The 26,664-nt window shown below is 42.0% G+C and overlaps 1 protein-coding gene across 1 annotated transcript in view; it reads right to left on the bottom strand.

Annotated features, from left to right (window-relative positions):
* Positions 1–893: 893 nt before the first annotated feature.
* The window catches only part of LOC126299449 (uncharacterized), an 82,546-nt gene continuing 56,775 nt past the window's right edge, over positions 894–26,664 (bottom strand). Inside the window, exons 3-4 of the mRNA XM_049991400.1 lie at positions 14,664–14,762; positions 894–1,128 (exon numbers count right to left, since the gene is read on the bottom strand). Of these exons, the coding sequence (XP_049847357.1) occupies positions 1,075–1,128; positions 14,664–14,762 (153 nt within the window). The 3' untranslated portion in view covers positions 894–1,074. The remainder of the gene's footprint in view (positions 1,129–14,663; positions 14,763–26,664) is intronic.

The following is a 26,664-nucleotide window of genomic DNA, read 5'->3' as shown; positions in this document are numbered from 1 at the left end:
GACAATATAGATTTCTGTATTAAAGATGTAAATATGAATTTCTTGTATAACTATTCATAAAATGAGTTATGTTTTCTGTTACGTGCTGGTATGTGATGTGATTTCGTAGGAGTGTTAAATTTTGAAAAACGGTCACTGTGTTTGGACAAGGTTGGTACTGTACGTGATAACTTTCAACAGTGAATAAATTGCTTTCGAAGCTTTTTGTTACAGTTCCTGTTTGATATTATCTGAAACGTTTCTCTCTCGAGGGGCGAATTTAACCATGCTTTAGGACACAAGTGAGAATTTTGCAGTATTGTCGATAACCTAAAATTATCTCTCCAATGTAGTACAAAAAAAAGTTTCCCTATACTTATAGGTAAGTATTCTGTTGTTAGATTAAAATTTTGATTTCAGTATTATAACTAATTCTTTCTTTAGAAATGACGATCACGACACAGTTGCCTTTTGTCGCCATACTACAGCTAGCTCCATTTACCTTGCTCGATGGGTGTGCTCTAAATAACATTTGGCAAGAATAAGACCAAATCTTACTCGTCTCGATTCTTCAGGAGACGCTCCAGAGACAGTGGGGAACCGTTTCCACGAAGGCAAGTGAAATGGCAGGGTCAAATTGAGAAATATTCCCTAATAATGCTGACTGCAAACAAAACGTCTAGATACCCAACTGTGCTTAGATCCAGACAGCAATGTTTTGGCGTCTATTGCAACAAACTGCTAATAGGAGAACGTCGAATGGTAGGTTTGAACAGTCTCTATAAACGAGCTGATAAGAAAAGTATTAAGCTGAAATTGGGCCAATGGAGTCAGTTGTTTCCCAAACTCAGACTTCCACCTTGATACGATTCTCTAATGTCGTGTAGATGATGAGAAATGGCATTTTTTTTAAAAAATTGTCAACAGTTTGATCATATGTTTTGACACTGGAACGTAAACCAAGTAGGACTCCCCGCTGACGCAGCCAGCACTTCTTCCTGGGAAGTTCGTTGGAATCCAGCAGTAGTTGTCGTTTTGAGCCACGGAACATGGCAGCACGACGAGGACGTGGCAGCACACAGCTACACGGCTGCGTCATGCGATCCGAATATTTCTTGATGCATTATTCAGTTCCGTGGCGGTGATGTCCTGCAACAGTATCAAAAAGTTTTCTGTAATACTTCGTTAAATGATAAACAGACTTTTTGGTGAAAAATTGCTGATTAAATGCATAATTTGGTAACCTCAGAACCGTTGAAATTACTCTAGAGCCCTTAGCATCTGTGTCAGTACATCATGTAATACTACATTTACTCATCAGACTGGATATTACGTGCATAACTAAGGTAATTTCGGACTGATAATGATAACAAAAAAATGCTAAGTTTCTCGTAAAAATTTTGACTATATGCCATGAATAGCAATTATAGAAGTGGCCATCCCCGTAATTGGTTCCTTCCGTCCGTAGTCTAGCTGCAGTAAGCCCGTTGCTCCGATGGGTATAGAAATCGTCGTTAGGCAAGAGCTATCCGAAGCACTTGACACGTTAACCCTGTGATCAACAGAACCCGGGATATGACCTAAAATACTCATTTTACGACGTGGCTTTTTGGCAAATATTGATACCGTGCACGGACGATACACGCAAGAATAAAACGCTCCTGCCCTGACACATATATTTTTGATTGGCACGGAACAGAGGTGGAGCTGGAATAGCAGGGAGGGGGGGGGGGGGGGGGGGGGCTTTTCACTTGATCGATTTCGTACATTTGTTGCTTTACTGGAAAATGAAAATAATCGAAATTATACTTCAATAGCCATCTTCCATTCACATTCATCTCTAGTATCTACGACGGATCCCGTACCTACTTGATTTATTTGATACTTGACGAATGTCTGCCTATCATTGTTTCGTGGTTTAAGGAAACATATATTCCTTTAATTCACCTTATATACGAAACAGAAGGCCACGATATTAGTCAGCAAATGTGAGCATGTTGTGAGAGTTTCCGCCTTAAGAAAGGAAATACCCATTCATAGAAATAGTTCATAAGCTGGTTCTTAAGGTTCCTGCAGTGCCCAGTGGCAGCCGCTGCTCGTCTGATTTGTACCTATTACGGCATAAGTCACTTTCGAAGTTGCAGTTTCAAATTTTACAACAGTTTTGTTTTCTTTAAGGCACGATTTGGTCTTTGCAAACTTTTGCACTACCTGTACCGGTATGCAGATGCACATCTAGGGGGGTGAATGAAGCACTGCACGGTAGCCTGCCTACATTTGACGAATTCCGATCGCTTGCAGGCCCTAGGAGACCTGGTAGTTTTGGGCCATGCTTTCGGCTAAGTGGAAAACACTTTTGTTCCAGGATGTCGAGCGGTGAGTTGTGGCGGTTCAGAGACGGCGGCAGCAATTCGGATTTGGTGAGATCGTTAATATGGAGCGACTGCTATACGCAAGTTCTGAATCACTTCATTCATGTGATTTTAGTATCGCACGGTTTGTTCTTCATTAGCTTCGCGTGCAAAACGTGTGACGAATTACAAAGGCAACTTAAATTCACGCGTGAGGTTGAGTGTCATTGTGCTATTCATAATTCAAAAGCTGCTTACCGAATCGTGTTTCAGTCATTCAGTCCGCCTTATTATGTATTCGGTTTCGTCATACTCTCTTTCACATTAGATCGTTCTACGCTTTGACGGAAATCGCATATGCGGAACTTGAACGTTTGTCATTGCTCAAATTTCGACGTTTGTTTGACATATATTGTGAATTTAAAGTGGCTTCAGTCCAATGTTGCTTGATTTGAAGGCAATATAGAAATCTTATATGACTTTGCTGTTGCACATTTCAGCTTATCTACACCAGCTACTGCTTATTTATATCTATTTATGGTGCATTCCTTGTTTGATATGCATTCCTTGTCTGATATCGACTTGTGCACTCCTGTTGCAATGAATACCCTCTCGCTTATTCAGTGGTTACAAACAGCGCAGATAATTAAAACCTGCTCCGAGAATTGTGCTGATCTCTTCAGCATTTCATAATTGTTTATACAAATTCAGTTTTAAGAGTGGTATCATCATTCGAATAATCTGAACAAGTCACTTTCGCAATAAAGAACTGTGATCACAATTATGGGCGACGATGATATTGCAGTGCATTCAGCTACGGAGTTTTGGAAAATTCCACTTAGAGACTTCTAGGCTTATAGAAGGGAGTGAGTGCATAATATTTCGAACAGAACGAGTCGTTTCCGTTCTACGACGGTTTCAATTTAGATGCTTAACTCATCCACGTCTGCTTGAGGAACTGAATTGGGCGTGACTTAGTACAGTTACTAGGTAACAGTTCGAAACGAAACATCATGAAACATCCCTTTATCACTTACGCCCGTTTGTTTTAATTGAAAGTTAAATATTCCGTGTAACATTATCCCAAAACCAAAAAGAATCCACCATAAATTACTTTAAGAACAGTACTAAGCCATCACAAAAGCGGCTTGATGTGGCGAACACAGCCATGGTTTCGTTATGTTTTCTATCCAATTGTTACCCAATAATGATTCAAACATCTCAATTGAAACCGTCGTCGAACGGAAACTTTACGTTTCCGGACATGGCTTCCTATTCAAAATTTTATGTACTCACTCACATCTATAAGCCTAGAAGTCTGTAACATGAATTTACCAACATCTTGTTTAAGCAGATAGTTTGTACACTGTAAAATTTTGATCGGAGTGTACGAATGACTCTCAGAGTATTTCATGGTCAATTACAGAAGCTAAAGCTGCCAATTACTTGTTGTACAATTAACTGTGTGCGCCACTGTGATAGATTAGTTTTCTGTTCCTGAAACCAGTCTGCGTTACAAAATCGATTATTGTCTCCTGAATTTACTGATTTTAGGACACAGTTTCTCTAAACCAGGATCTGACGAAGTACTTGCTCTATTAGTTCAGTTTTTGAAACAGTAGCCTCCTTGCAACTACTTTAACAAACAGTCACCCCTTACCACTCATTACCGGTAGTTAGTACGAGACATGGTCTTCAAGTTACATAATTAATTTTCATGTTTGTTTACAGTAGTCTGCAGTTTGCAGTTTATCGCCGTCGTACCATGTTGTAGTTTTTTTCCTGTGTACTAAGTGTACGCGTTTAATGCACTATCATACGGCGCTATGGGTTCGTAGTGCAGACTATCCTTGTGTCATCAGTCAAGGTCGAATGAAAAAGAATGAAGTGTCAGACCATCTCTCAGCGAAGAACCGACAATGGGAAATGGAGGCTGTGCTGCTCAAACACCAACGTATGAAGATGAAGGCGATTGTGGAATAAAGTAAACGTCATGAGTTTTAAACACCTTGTCCTGTGTTCCAGGACTGCTGACACCCATTTAAAAATTCATTATAACTTAGGCAACAGTGGGAACGCGGCAGCAATGTCAGGCCATTACAGATGACGTCTTTGACACCTACTTAGCATGGATCTGTGCTGGGGGTACCAGTATAATCCTTGAGATTAATGAGGAATGAAATCACCGGAGACATGTAAATTCCCATCCGCCAAAAAAAAAAAAAAGCGAGGATCCAACCACACATGGAGAAGGCGTTGCTGCTTACGGACAGCCATGGTGTAGTTTTACCAGAATATATTCGTAAGGGGCATACCATCACAGGGGCGTAGTGTCGGTATCTCTTGACAAGGTGACTGCAGACAGTCCATGTAAAGCTTCGCGGCAAACTGTGCACAGGGGTGTTTTCACTCCATGAAAAGGCAGGATACAGCCCCACACGATGCTTCTTTAGGCAATCAAATTTTGTCACATCCATCACTCCCCCCTCCCCCCTCCCACCCCTCACACACACTCACTGTCAGAGCGTGGCAGTCTTTCTTTAGATGAAGAAACCGTTGGATGACAGCAATTTGAGGAATGGCAAAGAAACGGTTTTGGAGGTGGTACCTTTCTTGGCCAGCCATAATGCTGACATATACAATCAAGGTCTCCGACAAGTCGTCTATCGGTGGGAAAAATGTATTGCAATGATTGGTGAATACGCAGAGAAGGACTTGCAGCACTTCTTAGTCTTATAGTCGGAGACTGAATTCTTCGATGTAATGATGCAACGTAGCTTTCCTCCTGTGCTTGTTATCGTACTTCTGAAAAGTCAATAGGTTTTGAAACTTCCTGGCAGATTAAAACTGTGTGACGCGTGTCCATGACTCCTATCGCATCACCCAACAAAATGTTAGTTAGTTTTAAGTAATTCTAAGTTCTAGGGGACTGATGACCACAGCAGTTAGCCGGCCGGTGTGGCCGAGCGGTTCAAGGCGCTTCAGTCTGGAACCGCGCGACCGCTACGGTCGCAGGTTCGAATCCTGCCTCGGGCATGGATGTGTGTGATGTCCTTAGGTTAGTTAGGTTTAAGTAGTTCTACGTTCTAGGGGACTGATGACCTCAGATGTTAAATCCCATAGTGCTCAGAGCCATTAGAACCATTTTGAACCACAGCAGTTAAGTCGCATAGTGCTCATAGCCATTATTTTTATTACAAAATTCATGGTCTCCGAAATGTTTGTCTCCAGTATGCGCCGAACTCTACTGTAAAATTGGTTAATATTCTTCCGCATCTAGCGGTTTCCTGGGCGCATTGAGGGCCTAGAATCTAACAACGAGAAATATGCGCACATAATAACACCACATTCTTTGTGAGGTCCTTTGGGCAAGCCCGTCTTCCACTTTATTTATGTAGTCAAGCGGACACAAATGAAAATTTTTCATTAGGTTAGGAGAGCACTGTGATCAATGTTGCGGTGTTGCAATAGTATATGATGGGGGATAACGATCTCTAGGCATTCCCTAAGCCATACCCCTCCGTCGGATTGACACAGTGCATAGCTTCATTCGTCGAATCAGTCGTTTCCAGTCATCTATTGTGGAATGGTGCCGCTTTTTACACCAACTAAAGCGTCAGTCAGCATTGACCTACGGAAATACGTGGCTTACGACGAGCTGCTCGACCATTGTATCTCATTATTTTTAACTTTCATGAGACAGTTTTTATGCTAGCTGTACTACTAGTAGCAGTTTGGAACTCTTAGAGTGATTGATTCCTTCGATGATTTTTCCGACTTCTTACAACCACCCAGCCGAATGCACGACAATACTCCTCTGTCAGTACGTGAGGTCAGCCTGCAGTTGGTTTAGCTGCAGTTTTTCCTTTGCATATCCACTTCGCAGTCACATTCTCACCAGTCTACGACGACATCCTTAGAAGGGTTGGAATACCCCTGGTGACATGTAATGATTAGTCCCCGTTCAAAGACAGTGAGCTCTCATGCCGACTAATTTTGCTGTTATTGCTCCTGTACTGACGACACAATACTTCCTGCTCATTTTTATGTGCTGGATCCGCTTCTCGTGACATCTAGTGGTCATTTCCGCGTTACGCGTGTGTGTCCGGATACTTTTGATGTGATCTCCTACAACTCTCAAAGTCGATTGTCCAGTCGCAAGGTGGCTGCTGCCCTAAATGACCTCGATCTGTTGTACGGGAGTTCTGAAATACACTTTAAACTTATAGCCACCATACATCTTACGTATTAATATGGACCACAATTTCACCAGCTTTGCCGTGATGGTGGGGTTCTCAGTTTTGGCTATTTGCATTGTAATTAATGGGGTAGTTCATTTATCCGAATTTCTTATTAATTATTGTCAAACTTAGTGAGATTTGCATGATTGTAACTAGCTACTGTATCCTACTTTCTCATACTGTCGTTACTCTTACCGGTTTATAATTTAATTTTCGTTAAAATAATTTTTTTAATTTGCCAAGTGAACATTCCAGCATATAATTAAAAATGTATTAAGATGCTAAAAATTGTGGAAATGAGCGACGGTAGAAACGTTCAAGTTTTACCTGTGGTTACCTGGGTCTTCGAAACAACTTAAACCTGCAGCAGTAGCGAGATCATGTATATGTAATACAGTTGTGGAAATTAAAGAAATGTGCGATTCGGGTACATACTATGATTCGAGCCCCTATAAATTTTAAGATGGACTGCTGGAAGACCCTCTCAGCTTTGTGCGAGGGACAGTCACGTGTGGTGGTCTCATGGAGGTATGGCACAGTCAGGGATCTGCCACTGTAATAAGCGCGACCAGTTACGTAAGTGTTTTTGAAACACAGATCTTTTTTGAAGATGTTTTCCCGACGATGTTTGTTGTAATACGTTTATCATATTGACAAACTGTTGTTTTAGAATACATAACAATTGGAACAATCGTGTAATTTCATTAAATTAAGTAAAATCGTCGATTGGAGCGCAGAAGCCCGAATACTAGCGTGGCTAGAGGAGGATGGGAACAAGGAAGATATTATTGAGTTCTATCGATGAGAACTATATTCTGCAAGAGCGTTCTGGAATTCCTCTTACTGAAAGACGGGCATCAACCTATGGAGTGACAACGAAAACTGTGTAATGCGCGTGATAAATTCATTTACCCCAATAATTCCGAGACTGTCTGTATGTCTGGTTCCGAAAGCTACAATTAGACTGGCATTTATCAGTATAAAAAAAAAAAAAAAAAACAGCCAAACTCAATGACATAATTTTAGTTAAAACGGTGCATTATTATTGAAATTTTGTTCTGCCTTCAAATATGACGAAATACGTTAAGCTTTGTTGATAGTTTTTCAATAAATGTTACTATGGGCAACACATAAGAAACAAAATAAAGTTTTCTTCATAATTCACAGGCTTCTTTATTAGTTGAGAAAATGGCCGGCACCTGTGGTTCATGTGACTACTTGCATTTCATTTTAGAGTGCTACTACTGCAGCTTATGTCGTTTTCAAGTTATTAATTCCCTGTAATCGTGGATATTTACAAAGCTTGCATCTTGAATAGCTTAACCCTAGGACGTCCAAGCCTTTCTTTCTAATTCGGATGCCTAAGGGGAAAGGGGGGGGGGTTCGGTGAGCCTACAGATGTTATATAAGTCTACTGACGAAAAATTACAACTTTCAAAATGGTTTATGTTATAAATATTGGATTGAGTGAATAAAAAATTGACATATTTCAATACAAAACACGGATGTGTTCATATACAGTAGACTATTCTGAGTCCTCAACTTTAAGGCAAGAGACACACATCACAATTTTTTTCAATGTGTGTTACACACATGTTTATGACACTGTCCACAATACTGTTTTGGTTTACTTAGATTGTTGTACTTCGGCTTCTTTGTTTTAGCTTCTCTCACACAAATATGGCACAGACCTTTCCGTGCCGGAGGCTGACGTTCTTCTGTTGTAACTTCTTTGATTTTCTTTTGTAGAATAGTCTCCACTGATTGAACAATTTGTTTAGATAACCCTCTTGCATTGGCACTTCTTTCTTCTGCCTGCAATTTCACTAGTTCCATCCCAGCTTGCAAAATATAAAGTTTCAGTTCGTTGTGTTTCTTTTCATTCCATCTTGGGTGTTGCTGGATGAATATGGTGGTTGCACTGACAGTACAAATGTCGAAGACAGAGTAGAATACAGATAGAGGCCATCTCTTTGTTCCCCTCTGGCAGGTGTACATACGCGCCATTTGATCAATGGTATCAATTCCAACCTGTGGAATTATAATATGCATTTATCGTGGTTTTATTCTTCTCTCCTCCAACAGTGCCTTTATCTTGGTGCATTGTTGACTGGAGGACTACCTGTTGATGGGTCGGTGAACAAGAACACTGATGACTATAGCTCTCGATTTGACGTGTTCTTCATTATTTCTGGAATAAGAATCCTGTTTGATTGGAGAGTTCCTACTGTAGTAACTTTGTAGTCTTGGTATAACTCTTCCGCCAAATCCACCGATGTGTAGTATCGGTCTGTAGTAATATTTCAACCAGTATTTTTCACAGGTGCTACCAGACGTTTCCCAAAGAAATCAGGTTTTGCCAGATGTGAAAATTACCGAACTATAAGTTTAATAAGTCACGGCTGCAAAATACTAATGCGAATTCTTTACAGACGAATGGAAAAACTAATTCCGTAGAAATATTGAAACACGTGAGGCAATACTGACCCTACGATTTATCTTAGCAGCTACATTAAGGAAAGGCAAACCTACGTTTCTAGCATTTGTAGACTTAGAGAAAGCTTTTGACAATGTTGACTGGAATACTCTCTTTCAAATTCTGAAAGTGGCAGGGATACAATACAGGGAGCGAAAGGCTATTTACAGTTTGTACCGAAACCAGATGGCAGTTATAAGAGTCGAGTAACATGAAAGGGAAGCTGTGGTTGGGAAGGGACTGGGACAGTGTTGTTGCCTCTCCCCGATGTTATTCAATCTGTATATTGAGCAAGCAATAAAGGAAACAAAAGAAAAATTCGGAGTAGGTATTAAAATCTATGAAGAAGAAATAAAAACTTTGAGGTTCGCCGATGACATTGTAATTCTGTCAGAGACAGCAAAGGACTTGGAAGAGCAGTTGAACGGAATGGATAGTGTCTTGGAAGGAGGATATAAGATGAACATCAACAAAAGCAAAACGAGGATATTGGAATGTAGTCGAATTAAGTTGGGTGATGCTGAGGGAATTAGATTAGGAAATGAGATACTTAAAGTAGTAATGGAGTTTGGCTATTTGGGGAGCAAAATAACTGATGATGGTCCAAGTAGAGAGGATATAAAATGTAGACTGGCAATGGCAAGGAAAGCGTTTCTGAAGAAGAAAAATTATTTAACATCGAGTATAGATTTAAGTGTCAGGATGTTGTTTCTGAAAGTATTTGTATGGAGTGTGGCCATGTATGGAAGTGAAACGTGGACGATAAATACTTTAGACAAGAAGAGAATAGAAGCTTTCGAAATGAGGTGCTACAGAAGAATGCCGAAGATTAGATGGGCAGATAACGTAACTAATGAGGAAGTATTGAATAGGATTGTGGAGAAGAGACGTTTGTGGCACGACTTGACTAGAAGAAGGGATCGGTTGGTAGGACATGTTCTGAGCCATCAAGAGATCACCAATTTAGTATTGGAGGGCAGTGTGGAGGGTAAAAATCGTAGAGGGAGACCAAGAGATGAATACACCAAGCAGATTCAGAAGAATGTAGGTTGCAGTAGGTACTGGGAGATGAAGAACCTTGCACAGGATAGAGTAGCATGGAGAGACCAGAACAACAACAACAACCAGACGATTGACAATAGCTGCTGAACCCCGTTCTTCTTTCGACAAATTCTTAACATTACGTGCATGGGGTTCCATATTCAAGACGTATCTGTCAACTGCATCGGATATCATGCGTATAAGGATGCCATACTTGCCTGGTTTATCCTTCATAAATACTTTGAAGGGGAAGCTCCCTCTAAACAAGCTGAGCATCTCATCAATGGTGAGGTGGACCCCTGGTTTATACAGTAGGGGAAACCTCTCATTCACTTTGTTGAAAACATTACCGATTGCTGTGAACTTGTGTGCATCGCTTCTTAGCTGGTGGGTACTTTTGTCATTAAGCCTGATGATTGCAATAAGTTCCATGAAACGTTCTCTTGCCATAATAACATTTTAAACTGGCCGACGCATTAGGTCTGACGAAAGATCGTGTACACTGACAGAATTGTCCTTATTTGTCCCATAAGTATCAGGACTCTTATAAAGGCATACAATTCTTACTCATTAGTCAATGTAACATTTCGCCTAACAGCTTCTTCACTTGAATGTTTTAGTATAACATCCATAATGTCAGGCTTAAGAAGTAACTTCAAGGCTTTTCCTGGTGAATGGCAAACACCAGGTGCAGTTACTCCTGCCTGCTCTCTTACTACACTCCTGGAAATTGAAATACGAACACCGTGAATTCATTATCCCAGGAAGGGGAAACTTTATTGACACATTCCTGGGGTCAGATACATCAAATGATCACACTGACAGAACCACAGGCACATAGACACAGGCAACAGAGCATGCACAATGTCGGCACTAGTACAGTGTATATCCACCTTTCGCAGCAATGCAGGCTGCTATTCTCCCATGGAGACGATCGTAGAGATGCTGGATGCAGTCCTGTGGAACGGCTTGCCATGCCATTTCCACCTGGCGCCTCAGTTGGACCAGCGTTCGTGCTGGACGTGCAGACCGCGTGAGACGACGCTTCATCCAGTCCCAAACATGCTGAATGAGGGGCAGATCCGGAAATCTTGCTGGCCAGGGTAGTTGACTTACACCTTCTAGAGCACGTTGGGTGGCACGAGATACATGCGGACGTGCATTGTCCTGTTGGAACGGCAAGTTCCCTTGCCGGTCTAGGAATGGTAGAACGATGGGTTCGATGACGATTGGATGTACCGTGCACTATTCAGTGTCCCCTCAACGATCACCAGAGGTGTACGGCCAGTGTAGGAGATCGCTCCCCACACCATGATGCCGGGTGTTGGCCCTGTGTGCCTCGGTCGTATGCAGTCCTGATTGTGGCGCTCACCTGCACGGCCCCAAACACGCATACGACCATCATTGGCACCAAGGCAGAAGCGACTCTCATCGCTGAAGACGACACGTCTCCATTCGTCCCTCCATTCACGCCTGTCGCGACACCACTGGAGGCGGGCTGCACGATGTTGGGGCGTGAGCGGAAGACGGCCTAAAGGTGTGCGGGACCGTAGCCCAGCTTCATGGAGACGGTTGCGAATGGTCCTCGCCGATACCCCAGGAGCAACAGTGTCCCTAATTTGGTGGGAAATGGCGGTGCGGTCCCCTACGGCACTGCGTATTATCCTACGGTCTTGGCGTGCATCCGTGCGTCGCTGCCGTCCGGTCCCAGGTCGACGGGCACGTGCACCTTCCGCCAACCACTGGCGACAACATCGATGTACTGTGGAGACCTCACGCCCCACGTGTTGAGCAATTCGGCGGTACGTCCACCCGGCCTCCCACATGCCCACTATACGCCCTCGCTCAAAGTCCGTCAACTGCACATACGGTTCACGTCCACGCTGTCGCGGCATGCCACCAGTGTTAAAGACTGCGATGGAGCTCCGTATGCCACGGCAAACTGGCTGACACTGACGGCGGCGGTGCACAAATGCTGCGCAGCTAGCGCCATTCGACGGCCAACACCGCGATTCCTGGTGTGTCCGCTGTGCCGTGCGTATGATCATTGCTTGTACAGCCCTCTCGCAGTGTCCGGAGCAAGTATGATGGGTGTGACACACCAGTGTCAATGTGTTCTTTTTTCCATTTCCAGGAGTGTATATTAACAACAGACCTCTGAAGTAATCTAGGCTGTGTGGTTACGTACCTTCTTCCAGACTTGGCCAGAATAACATCCTCATGGTAACCGCCCGAAGCAGCGCTATCTTCATCTTCTCTAACATCTACACCACTTTCCCTATCTGAATCATACTCCATAACACCATCCTCATATACACTTTCACTCCCCGAGACAGAACCTTCATCTAAAATTTCATTCATAACTTTTTATAAAGGCGAGTAACGTATTATTTTAGTCATTTTCAAGTCTGGGTGTGAACAGTAGGGAACTGCACTAACTCACTGCAAGTTTACAAGATAAGTAACAGCTGACTGACATAAACAAATACTTATTCTGAAAGTAAACCGATTGTTTTGAATATCAAGAATACCAACCAACATGAAACTAACTTGCATTATTGTAGAGATGAGAAATACGAAATCCTACTAAGGGAAGTTTTCTATAGCGTGGAAGCCTAAGGGGGGGGGGGGGGGTATTTGAAAACATAATAAGTTTATTTATTTTTTCTTTCAAAGCAGAAATTTTCTATAAAATATTTTGACACTAAAGTTTCATAAAATAGCCAAAAAACAATAACTCAAAGGGAATATGTAGTATGAAAGTTACTTGGACAAAAGCAGGGGACATAAAGAAATTATGGGTTCAACGAACCCCGCCCCCCTCAGGCTTCCCAGGGTTAAGTTCTATTTCATGCATCAGGAGATAGTGCAGGCGCACGTTCTTGTCTCATCTTTCCTGTGATATGTAATTCTTTGGTCCGTATGTATTTTGCAGCTATGAAATGAATTTTGAGCCAATGAGCTTCCACCTCGTTGGGGCCTCATATTATCAGGGTCATCCAAAGCCAATGCTGTTGGGTTATCCCAGTGGCAGTAATACAACCAGTAACGAACACTTCCCGTTCCTGTCGTTCTGCAAGCGACGTTACTACGTGGCCTCTCGTTCGTACCAATTGCACAATGTGAAAGTGTCGCCTGCCGGATAAAGCAGCCTGCACCCAGACGCTGCTACCTCCTAGAGAACGGTCGGTGTTCGTGTATCCAGCCTCACGCATGTCGTGTCCTCTCATCTGTTAAATCTAGAGTTGCACTCTAGCAAAATAACATAAACGACGTAGTAAATGGTAGGACTGCCGGCAGAATTAGTAGAATTGATAGGGAAAGTAACTTAAATGAAAGTGTAAGAGAAAAAATGAGAGCCAACTAGTTCTCTTTGTTTTTTTGGTTGCTTTTTTGCATCTAATTAGAACCGAACATCATTCAGTGTTAGTCCATTGTGTATTTTATATTCTTACAGAATATAAACTGCATATTAGAAGCCACAAAAATTAGTTGATCGAATAACATTTGCGCTTTTATCTAACCAAAGTTAATAGTTTTGATGTAAACACAAATAATGAAAAATATGTATAATTATCGTTGTCATTTTGTACTCAAGGTAACGTACTTCATCATAATCAAAGACGAGAGTTTCATGTAATAATTTCGAAAGGTGTTTGAAACAGGTTTTATGTAAGTTCGACGAATATTACAGTCATCTTTGACATTTTCTCTATTTTGCCTTTTCGTTGAGTATATTGCGTTTTCTAGCACTGTATGATAAATCTGCATTGTTTTCTTGATTTTTACTACTACAACCTTCTGTTTCACACTACAAATCAACAATGTTTGAATAAAACATGAATTAAACATTTAAAATTCCTTTTTTGCTACAATTATTACTTATTATTAAGTAACAGGCAAGGGGGACAACACCAGAGAATAAAAATGTTCTGTAGGCTACTCCGCTATTTATGGATCCTTACTCAGTATCTAGCAGGTTCACCGCTTCCGGGTTTAGGGAAACTCACTAAGACTCTAATCGCATATGTAAAGACGGTGATCGTTGTGAGATAACCCCCAGAAGGTATGCAGCACACCCAATGTACGGGTAATGTGGGTACGACCTTAACGGACCAAAGCTACTAGGAAAACCTCTGTGGTCTACATTTACTTATGGTGGTGTAAACGATCCTACAGTAGTTTTACAACTGTAGCCAAACCACACCGTGTTCTCATCGACGCCTGTGTGTCACAGGTTAATGATTAAAACTTGACGATGCTATTTTTTCTATAGGTGGTGTTGCACAGTCTTCATAAGTGTTAGGAACTGCATCATAGCGGTATTATTACTTGTTTAGACTATCGACTTCGGTCAGATTCAGATATCTTCGGATCATAAAAAATATTCGACCGTGTATTCCATAAGTGCAATGACACAGTCTAAATAAAATCGTCATTACACCATTTTATTACAGTGCGCAGCTGCTGACATTTACGGCGATAAACCTTGTACGATGACGTTATGAGCGGTTGGCGCCAGCCGGCCTGTTAACGCCGCTGCTGCTGCTGCAGCCGCCGCCGCCGCTGGCTCACCTGCTGCGGGTTGCTGTAGCAGTGCTCCGCCAGCCGCCGCGCCGCCCGTGGCGTCAGCCCGCCGCTCTCCAGCGCCGAACTCCGCCTCCTCTCCCCGTACTGCAACGGCACGTTCACACAACACGTCAGCACAATACATTTCTTGGAAGTGCTGAAACTACACGTACACACAACTACACCTATTCTATCGCTTGAGCCTTGCCCCACAGTTACGCAGGGTCAGCCATCGTTAATCGGAGTTGGCATGTTAATGTTGAAAGGGTGGCCGGATGCCCTTCCTGCATCCACCCCATACCCCCCTCCCCCCCCCCCCCCCTCCGGGACGGAATTAGTGTACCCAACTGTCTGTGTCGAGTGTAATTCATGGAATAGTGCGAATGTGTTCATATGTCTGTCAGTCGTGTAGCTCAGGCGGATCATATTCATCTAGCGGGATGTGGAAAACCGCCTAAAAACCACCTCCAGACTGGCCGACACATCGGCCCACGTCGTTAATCCGCCAGGCGGATTCTATCCGGGACCTGCGCTACACCCGAGTCCAGGAAGCAGCGCGTTAGCGCTCTCGGCTACCCTGGCGAGTTACACGTACACTCAACACGTAACCACAATACTTTTCTTGGAAGAAACACTCCGTCATGAATCAGGAGCAGCATTACTGGAACAGTTTCTTACATCACAACCACTCCGTGAAGCAAAATAACAATAAATCGGCAAATTACATAGAGAGGAGCTGAGAACAATGAGATTTTTGTTGATGTCTTCTTATTAGACGATATTGTGGAGAAATGACGTCTGTAGAATATCTAGTTTGTACGCAACTTGATAGTAGTAGTTTTCTTTGTACTTTCTTCATATATATAACTTACGATGTAATTCAGACCCATTTGTTTATTTTACTTCACTTTATTCTCTGTTTAGGAATGTTTATTGCTAATTGAAATTCGTTCACAGTAGGTAAAATATCACGCTAAAACTCCCTCATTCACTTTCATCAGATAAAAAATGATTTGCTTAAATCAAAGTTCCTGAACATCACTTTTAGGTGATCCTGGTAAAGGACACAAAAGAAATCCGGAAAATGGGTAATGTGGAACTGGTCGAAAGACAGTCTGAGGAGTAAGAAACAACAGGAGCCGAAACCTTGAGGAAGAAATAATTTAGTACATTGTTGTATGGCCAATTTTTCGTAAACTGTCCCGTAACTGGTGGAAAAACCGAAATTAAAAATTAAAAACAATAATCCGAATAAATCAACATCCACCGATAAATGAATTATGACTTATTGCCACCCATTACCACTCTTTAACTGTGTAGAATTTACTATACTTAATTGGATGCACTTGAATGTAGATGACGGGACATGCCAAGGCTCATAAACTGTCAGAGGAAACAACACAAGCAGAGTTCGCAGAAGGCCTGCTGGGGCACTCCCATGGATGCCAGGGAGTTACTCCGTCAGTCAGAATAGACCGAGCTTCGACAAAAACTGACTTTGTGTCGGACACACTAATAGTAACAACGCAGATTGTATCTCTAGGGTGTGCTGCGGCAAGGAAGACAGAGTTTAAAGAGGTGTGTTTGGTCTGTGGATGGGTACTCTTTTGGCAGAGTGCTGGAAGAGCTCTTTCTGTGTATTTTATGGCACGCTGTCAGAAATCTCCCAAGTACATACGCCTTTAAGACAACATGTGAGAGAGAATACAAACGGCTTTAAGATAGCATGTAAGAGAATGGAATGCCAACAGCGAAGTTTAGGGCATCTTTGAAGATTGTGAGACACCGCCACCATGTTCAGATCCTGCAAGGAAACATGTTTAAGGAACTGTAGAAACAGCTACCATCGGTGAATGTAAATAATTTAGAAGTGGTAGTTAGGAATACCGCTGCGCTTATACAGGTCCATCCTTTCTTCGCCAGCACACGTACGTGGACAGAGAGACGGAGAAAGCAGAAGTTTAGCTGCGTCAAGTACAATGAATTTCGTAACTGATTAACCATCAGGAATGAGAGTGAAGGAGAGAGAGACCAGCGTTTTTTAAGACATCTTATTGGTCACACTCGTACCATTTATTAATAAGACAACCAAAATTATTTGACCCTGAAAAACGCGGAGAAGTCTACTGTTAGAAACCTACTGTCGAAAGTTACTTCACTGAAACGCGCATTCATGCAGTCTTGTGGTCTTCACACTCACACTTTACTTCAGAAACGGGAGGTTATGATCGGACTGAACTGAACTCATACACAGATGGAGCGCAAGCTGTTGATACAGAGCCACTGGTTGATTTTGCAACCACTTCTGCAGCCATATCTATACAGTGAGTATGACAAACTGCCTATTGGCTTCTGTTTGGGTTCTTCGGCCGACGTTCATCAAATGATTTTACTGACGTTTCGCGAGCACGAGTGGTCGGCGCTGTGGAAGCTTCACGCTCCATTGCCGGTGGTGAACTGGAGCCGAGCTCGCGGCCGCAGACTATATGTACCTGGCGCGCCAACGTCTGAGGCCTTCTCCGCGGTCATTTCCGGTTCTCCTCTTGCTACCTGCGACGATCTTACGCTGCAGCACAGGAAGCCAGGATCTGTTTACCTGAAGGCTTTCTTCTTTTTTGCTGAAACTATTTCCGTGTTTTTGTATTTGTACAGCTTCTCTGAAGAAGCGGGTGTGATAGTGCTTTTCTACAGCCACAACTTCCTTGTCGCCGAATTTTGTTACGTGGTCGGTCTCAATCAGCGCGTGCTCTGCCACGGCCAATTTCTCCACCACGTCCAATCTGCAATGTCGCTTATGTTCTTTGATCCTGGTGTAGATTGATCGTCCAGGCATTCCGACATAAACTTTACCGCATGTGCATGGTATACTGTATATTCCCGACATTGCAAGTGGGTCCGTTTCCTCCTTTGCCGATCTAAGACAATCTTTGATCTTCTTTGTCGATTTGAAAATCGTCTTTACGGCGTGTTTGCACAATATACGGTCAGTTCGGTCAGTCACTCTGGGAATATATAGCAGGAAAACCATACCCGACATTTCTTTTCCTGATTTCTTACTTGGCCGACTGTTTGGCTCTGTAATATAATTTGTGGTGTACCCATTGCTCCTCAGAACGCTCTTCAGGTGTTTCATTTCGCGCCTCAGGTACTCTTGCTAACAGATTTGTCCTGCTCGCGTTACGAGGGTATTAATCATGCCACTCGAGCCAGAAAAGAGGCAAGAGGAGGACCGTACCAGAAATGACTTCGGAGAAGCCCTCGGACGTTGGCGCGCCAGGTACATATAGTCAGCGGCCGCGAGCTCGGCTCCAGTTCATCACCGGCAATGGAGGGTAAAGCTTTGACAACCCCAGCCACTCTTTCTGGCGAAACGTCAATAAAATCACGAGACGATCGTCGGCCGAAGAACCCGAGACAGAAGCCAATAGGCAGTTTGTCAACAGGTGTCCACGAAAGCCTTAACGATTTTGTATAATGAGTATCGTTAGATCCAGTCGCATCAGTGAGGTGATCTGTAAGGTAAATCGCGTCATTTTTAACGGTATTCAGTAGCTGCTGTTTTCACTCTGAAAATTTTCTGCAACTAGAGGTTCAGCATGTGGTCAACCCTGGTGACCGATGTAAATCCATACCTCCTATAGTATTTCCTGTCTGTGGCAATAGCCTTTGGCAATCACGGTAAGACTGATGTAAATGTAAATCTTTTATCCGGGAACAAGTTTGTTTAAGTCGTATTCCAAACCTCTTGACCAGGTTTGTCAGGGCTCTGGCTCTAATTATGAATTATTGTTCACCCTTTTCTCTTCCATTTTCGTAGAATAAAATGAGTGGCTTCAAAACATGGCTCTGAGCACTATGGGACTTAACATCTATGGTAATCAGTCCCCTAGAATTTAGAACTACTTAAACCTAACTAACCTAAGGACACCACACAACACCCAGTTATCACGAAGCAGAGAAAATCCCTGACCCCGCCGGGAATCGAACCTGGGAACCCGGGCATGGGAAGCAGGAACGCTACCGCACTGAGTGTTTTCTTCCAATCGCTTACTACCATGAGTAATCAGCTGGACTACAACTTCAGCCTACAAGAGAACACACACTTACATCTCTTTGATCTGTACCGTTAATATTAGCTAGTGTCTTTGAGCAGCCGGCCGAAGAGGTCGTGTTGTTCTAGGCTCTGCAGTCTGGAACCGCGAGGCCGCTACGGTCGCAGGCCCGAATCTTGCCTCGGGCATGGATGTGCGTGATGTCCTAAGGTTAGTTAGGTTTAACTAGTTCTAAGTTCAAGAGACTAATGACCTCAGAAGTTGAGTCCCATAGTGCTCAGAGCCATTTGACCCATTTTTTTGTCTTTGAGCAAGCAAAATACTTTCTCCTCTTTGCCTGCTTTCCAAATGATAACACAATTATTGGCGTACAGCTCATAGTAAATGAGGACTCCAGTACGAAAATATACATGTCAGAGAATCCTTCACTGGAAAACAAAATTTCCTGTTAATTAGAACAACGTCCCTGAATGCAAATGTGCTTTGGTACTAGGGAACATAAGGAAAATACAAGATTTCTTTGAAAAATCGTCCTGTTTACGAGACAGATAATTCCTGAATTGTTCTTGTTTCTGAATGAAGTCACCAAGAAGAAAGTCTCTTATTAAAGAAACTTTAATTTATCCCTGGGGTAAAAATAGACGTAAGTGTAGCGTGGTGCACATATCATCTCTTTCTCTCTACAATGGCTGGTTGTATGGCTAACCTTATCGTATTCGGAGACCGACTGCACAAATATATAATTGCATTGCAACCTGAATAAGTGAATGCCAATTTACTAGTAATAGACAAAAACGTAATCCTCTAGAACATATTAATTAATTAGAAATACCCTTCAGTAATCACATTGGTGGACATTTTCAGTGCACGCACCAATTACTTGATCTATAAGAAAATAATACTTCAATTGAAAAAAGAAATAATACAAAAACTCCACAATACATGTTACTTGGAACTGTAAGGAAACATCTGCAGAACTCGTATGAAGATTCAGCATTCAAAAAAGGTTAAAATACCTCTCGGTGATATTAAGAGTGAGGTCGTTGACATGAAGGATACAATGGGGATTCCATTACTTAACGCAGAGGGGAGAGCGGATAGGTAGAAACACTGTTTGGATCGTTGAGGGCGATGAACTTCATGCTCAAGTATTAGAAGAAGAAAGGGAAGCTGTTGGAGAAGTACGTCAGAGCTTTGGGAGACATATAAAACAGGGCAGAGGGCGCAGATAATATTCCTTCGGAATTTCTAAAATCGCTGAGGGGCATAGCAAAACAAACTATCACACGAACTCGTATGTAGAATCTGTGAAGGCGTACCACCAAACTTACGGAAAAATATCATCCTCACAATCCCAATGAATCCCACGGAATGTACATGTAAAACTACATAGAGTTAAAAATTAATAATACTAATTTGTAGAAGTGTGAAAAACAAAGCTGAGGTTCTGTTAGGTGACTATCAGCTCGACGCATCAGAGAGAAATTTCTGATATTGTTCTCTATACAGGAGGCAAGACATCAGCATGGTTTTTGGATGTATAAAAAGAATTAGAAAATGTGAAATGGAGCTACATCTTCGAAATTCAGCGAAAAATTCATTTAAGTTATATGACAAGAAGGGTAATAGACAATATGTACAATATTCAAGAGGGAACCATGAAAAATTGCTATTTAAGCTCTGATTTTTTAGGTTTATTTTTATTTTATTTTATTTTTGGTAGAGATTTGCATAGCTGTTGGTTTCTCTGTGTGTTGTACTCCGTTGGGAAGAAAATACATATGGCTAGGCAGTATTTATTTTTATAATCACCAGCATCCTTGTCACATCCATTCCATACACCAAAGTAGTCTATGCAAGGTTGAATGCAGTGGTGTATGTGTTAGAACCTGTGAGTGATGGGATGAGAGACTACCTTATGTCCTCTGGTAGTGTTGTGCAACCTCGCTATGCTTCTCCAGAGAGATTTAGCAATAACTTTGTTTTTCAGTCAAAGTGTTGTCATTGGTTTCTCATAGAAACATTGGCAATGAGAACCGCCTTACTGCCTTTAATAAAAAGAACAGTCTTCACAGCATCCGCCATTGTTTGGGGCTTTCAAATGGTTAACAAAATATAATTCTGTGCGAGTCAGATGGTTGGTTGGTTGCTTGGGGAAGGAGACCAGACAGTGTGGTCATCGTTCTCATCGGATTAGGGAAGGATGAGAAAGGAAGTCAGCCGTGCCCTTTCGGAGGAACCATCTCGTCATTTGCCTGGAGTGATTTAGGGAAATCACGGAAAACCTAAATCAGGAGGGCCGGACGCTGGATTGAACCGTCGTCCTCCCGAATGCGAGTCCAGTGTCTAACCACTGCGCCACCTCGCTCGGTCTGCGAGTCAGAGCATTTCGCTTCCTTCAGTGTCCAGGATTCGTTAGCTACTCACCCCACCTCCGTTGAAAAATCAACATATCGCACAACAATGGTCTCTGGCTGGTACAGGATCCACTCTCTTCGTCCAGATGTTGGTGAGGTAAGCACGATGTTATTCTGAACGTGTTGTGGTACATCTTTGTGTTTTGGTTGGTGTGGATATATGCTTGTTTGAGATAGGAAAATAATTTATTTCCTTAACCTTTCAGGAACGTTTTTGGTTTCGATTTGTGGAATTCTTTTCGAACAATTTTCGTTGCTGATGTCTGAATTGGATTTCTCTGTTCTGTTCATGCCACCGTGGACCATGTGCCATCAGAAATAGTATTACTTCGAATCTGATTAACATTAATACAGGGCTATCCTTCTTTTCTTGCATGTGTTACATTATAATTTGTCCAAACTGACATGCGACATATTTTATGATGTAACATGCCAATAACTGTTGGTTCTTTCACGCTGCACCGTAACTGTGGATATTATTCAATACTGCCAATGATTTCTCAGCTAACTACTTCTTCTGCTCCATTCCTTTATTATGGTAAGTGGAGCTGTTATTTATGGCAGCATTGCAGCTATTATTAGCTGGCTTGTACACTTGGAAACTTACTTAAAAGGCCTAAAAGTCATAATCTTCTTCAGAGCTTAAAGCAACCATACCGAGCACGTTTAAATAAGAGAATTTTCCACATCACATTTCGCCTCACGCTACTCATGGGTGGACTGTTTCCCATAAATTGCTTTGTGTTTGACATTAGGAGAAATCCCTTAAAGAAAGATGAAATCGAAGCCAGGAGTAAATTTCAGAGTGGTAAATCATTGAGACTGGCAATTTCTCTGCAGCCACACAATGAACAAAAGTTTGTTTAAAATCCTAGTACTCGAGTCTCTTATTGGCTCACAATGATTATTTCTGTCTCAGGCACACTCTCCACACATGTCCACGTACAAGCCTTTCGACTAGCCACGGTTAGAAACTGGTCATGGAGTGGTCAACATTTTATGCCTTTCTCCCCGCATCAGATCATCATTAATTAACCATTGCAAGATGTGGCCCACCACTAATCAGCTCCTGTGCCAACCTCTTCATCTCAGAGTAGCACTTGCAACCTACATACTCAGTTATGTGCTGGATGTATTGCAATATCTGTCTTCCTCTGCAATTTTTACCTCCTACAGTTGTCTGTAGTACCGTCGATGCTATTCTCTGATGTATGAACAGTTGTCCAACCATTCTGTCCCTTTTTGTCAATGATTTCTACACTTCTTTCCTCTCCAATTCTGTGCAGAACCTCCTCACTCCTTGCATTATCAGTCCACCTAATTTTGAATGTTGATTTGTAGCATCACATCAGAAATGATTCGATACTCTTCTGTTCCAGTTTTCCCACAGTGGACGTTTCGCTACCGTACAATGCTACACTCCAAACGTACATTCTCGCAAATGTTTTCCTCCTGTGAAGGCCTATGTTTGATACTAGTAAGGTCTCTTGGTCAGGAATGCCCTTTTTACCAGTGCTAGCCTGCTTTTGATGTCGTCCTTGCTCCAACTGTCATGGGTAATTTTACTGCCTAGCTTCATTACTGCCTTAGCTTCATCTACGTCATGACCATCAATCGTAATGTTAAGTATCTTTCTTTTCTCACTTTTGCTATATTTCATTACTTTGGCCTTTCTTCGATTTACTCTTAATCCATTGTCTGTATTAAGTAGACTGTTCGCTCCATTCGGTAGATCTTGCAATTCTTCTTCACTCCCACACGGTCATCAGTGAACCTTATCACTGATATCGTTTCACATCGAATTTTAATTCCGCTTTTGAACTTTTCCTTTATTTCCGTCATTGCTTCTTCGATGTACAGATTGAAAAGTAAGGGGTAGGGGAGGGTGGGGAGAGATTACATCCCTGTCTTGCACCCTTTTTAATCCGACCGCTTCGTTATTGACTTTCCACTCTTATTATTCCTTCTTGGCTCTTGTACATGTTGTATGTACTAGTACCCTTATTTTACTCAGAGGTTCGAACATCTTTACCAGTTGACACTGTCGAACTCTTCTTCCAGGTCAACAAGTCCCATGAACGTACCTCGATATTTCTTCAGACGCTCTTCCATTATCATGCTCAACATCAGAACTATCTCTCTGCTATCTTTACCTTCCATAAAGTCAAACTGTTCCTCATCTAACAGATTCTCAGTTTTGTTTCCCATTCTTCTGTATATTACTCTTGTCTGGAACGTAGATGCATGAGCTATTAAGTTGATTGTGAGATAATTCTCGGATTTGTCATCTCATGCTGTCTCCGACATTGTGTTGATGTTGTTTTACCGTAAATATGATCCTATATAGCCCGTCTCATACGTTCTACACATTGACGTGGATAGTCGTTTTGTTGCCACTTTCCCCAATGATTTTCGAAACTCCGACGGAATTTTATCCATCCCTTCTGCCTAACTTGATCTCTTGTAAATTCCAGTTCTGCTGTTTCATCCCTTATTTCTCCCATATCGACTCCTGTTTCTTTTTCTACCATTTCATCAAAAAAGTACATAACCTGATAGAGGCTTTCGATGAACTCATTCCTATTATCCACTCTTTCCCCTGCATTTAACACTGGCAACCTCATTGCATTCTATGTTAACGCGCTTACTTTTAATTTGAGCGAATGTTGTTCTGACTTTTCTACATGCAGAATGTGTACTTCAGAACAATCATTTAGCTTACGATTCATCACATTTTTCGTGCAGCTATTTCACCTTAGCTTCCATGCATTTCCTACTTTTTATATTCCTAATTGACTTGTGTTTCTGTATGCCTGAGTAGCCCTGATCGCTCTTTTACATTCTTCTTTCGTCGATCAACTGAAGTATTTCTGCTGTTATCCATCGTCTTTCCACAATCACCTTCCTTTTACCTATGTTTCTCTTCCCAACTTCTGTGATTGGACTTTTTATTTACAGATGTTCATTCCTCTTCGTGTGAACTGCCTGTTGAGCTATTTATTACAGCAGTGGCTAAAGCCTCGAATAACATCAAGCGTATATCTTTATCCCTTTGCATCTCACTTCTTTGTGTTTTTATTTTACCTTTGTAGTCTCTTAAACTTCTGTCAACTTTCCATCATTTCAAATTTGTTATCAGAGTGTATATCCGGTCCTGTGTACGTCGTACAATCCAATATCTTTTTTCGGAATCTCTGCCTCACCATGGTGTAATCCAACTGCGCTCTTCCCATATCTCCCGGCCTTTACCAAGTATAAAACTTTCTGTTGTGACTCTTGAAAAGAGTATTCGCTGTTACTTTCGGATATTCTTCGGTAACCCTTTCCTCTACTCCTTCCCCCGTAACAGCATTCTAGTCCCCCATAACTATCAGATTGTTATCTCTCTTTATGTACTGAATTGCTCGTTTAATATCATCATGCACTTTCTATATCTCTTCATGTTTTGCTTCTGACGTCAGAATGTACACCTGAACCATTGGTTGCTGTAGATTCTGATGAGAACAACTCTGTCGCTTTACCATTCGCAGTAATTCATTCTCTGCCCTGTCTTTCTATTCATAAGGAATCCTGCTTCCGTTATATAATTTTCTGCTGCTGTTCATATTACTATATTCTGATTTGGCCAGAAGTACTTTTGTTCTTTCCATTTCACTTCAATTACCACCACTCCATCTAAACTGCGCCTTAGCATTTCGCTTTTCAGATTTTCTAGCTTCCTTGCAATATTCTAACAGCTAACATTCAACGCCCCGACTCGTAGATCACAGTCCTTTTGTTGGTTAATCAGTCTCTTTCTCATGGTACCCTCCTCCTTGGCAGTATTTTCCCGGAGATCCGAATGGTGGACTATTCCAAAATCTTCATTCAGTGGAGAGATAATCGTTTAACTTTTTCCCAATACAGACCACATGCACAACTTATGTGCCTTTCATGCAGTGTTTTTCATTGCCTTCCGCATCCTCGTGCCATGAGCATTGCTGATTCCTTCTACTTTTAGCAGTAGTTTCCCACCCCAAGGACAAGTGAGTGCGCTGATCCGCTGTCCACTCCTTCTCCCTTTTCGACATGGATATTGGCAGAATGAGAGTGACTTCTTACTCCATTTGCTGACAACTGTTTATGCAAATTTCAAGCAGTTCGATGTTCAGACGAGGTATCGAGAACGTTTTGACTACTAGTCGAAATTTGCCTTTTCTGCCACAGTGTGTTCTTATTACGAGTATTCTGGGTTCTTTCATTAAAGCACTAACCATTTACACAATCATTGGCGATATCAGCGATGTAGTTTCACCGCATGCTTTCAAGTGACCACCTATCTGTGCCGAGGCTATATTTCCTAATAAAAGTCCTCCATTCATGTATTAAATATTACATACTTAATTTGGTGAGTAATTTTATTGTTTGACCTTTACGCTAATAAACCGAATTTTTATGGTGACTGTTTCTTTTATCCCATCCATGAACCATGGACCTTGCAGTTGCTGGGGAGGCTTGCGTGCCTCAACGATACAAATAGCCGTACCACAACGTAGGGGTACCTGTTGAGAGGCCAGATAAACGTGTGGATCCTGAAGAGGGGCAGCAGCCATTTCAGTAGTTGCAAGGTCAACAGTCTGGATGATTGACTGATCTGGCCTTGTAACATTAACCAAAACGGCCTTGCTGCTGGTACTGTGAACAGCTGAAAGCAAGGGGAAACTACGACCGTAATTTTTCCCGAGGGCATGCAGCTTTACTGTATCATTAAATGATGATGGCGTCCTCTTGGGTAAAATATTTCCAAAATAGTCCCCCATTCGGATCTCCGGGCGGGGGCTACTCAAGAGGATGTCGTTATCAGGAGAAAGAAAACTGGCGTTCTATGGATCGGAGCGTGGAATGTCAGATGCCTTGATCGGGCAGGTAGATTAGAAAATTTAAAAAGGGAAATGCATAGGTTAAAGTTAGATATAGTGGGAATTAGTGAAGTTCTGTGGCAGGAGGAACAAGACTTCTGGTCAAGTGACTACGGGGTTATAAACACAAGATCAAATAGGGGTAATGCACGAGTAGGTTTAATAACGAATAGGAAAATACGAATGCGGGTAAGCTCCCACAAACAGCATAGTGAACGCATTATTGTGGCCGAGATAGATACGAAGCCCACACCTATTGCAGTAGTACAAGTTTATATGCCAACTAGCTCTGCAGATGACGAAGAAATTGAAGAAATGTATGATGAAATAAAAGATATTATTCAGATAGTGAAGGGAGACGAAAATTTAATGGTCATGGGTGACTGGAATTCGAGTGTAGGAAAAGGGAGAGAAGGAAACGTAGTAGGTGAATATGGATTGGGGCTAAGAAATGAAAGAAGAAGCCGCCTGGTAGAAGTTTGCACAGAGCATAACTTAATCATAGCTAACACTTGGTTCAAGAATCATAAAAGAAGGTTGTATACATGGAAGAACCCTGGAGATACTAAAAGGTATCAGATAGATTATATAATGGTAAGACAGAGATTTAGGAGCCAGGTTTTAAATTGTAAGACATTTC

This window comes from Schistocerca gregaria, chromosome 1 (genome assembly GCF_023897955.1).
Source record: "Schistocerca gregaria isolate iqSchGreg1 chromosome 1, iqSchGreg1.2, whole genome shotgun sequence".
Classification (NCBI taxonomy): Eukaryota; Metazoa; Arthropoda; class Insecta; order Orthoptera; family Acrididae; genus Schistocerca; species Schistocerca gregaria.
Note: the sequence above shows the minus strand (reverse complement) of the source record. Positions and strands in the feature narration are given on the sequence as shown.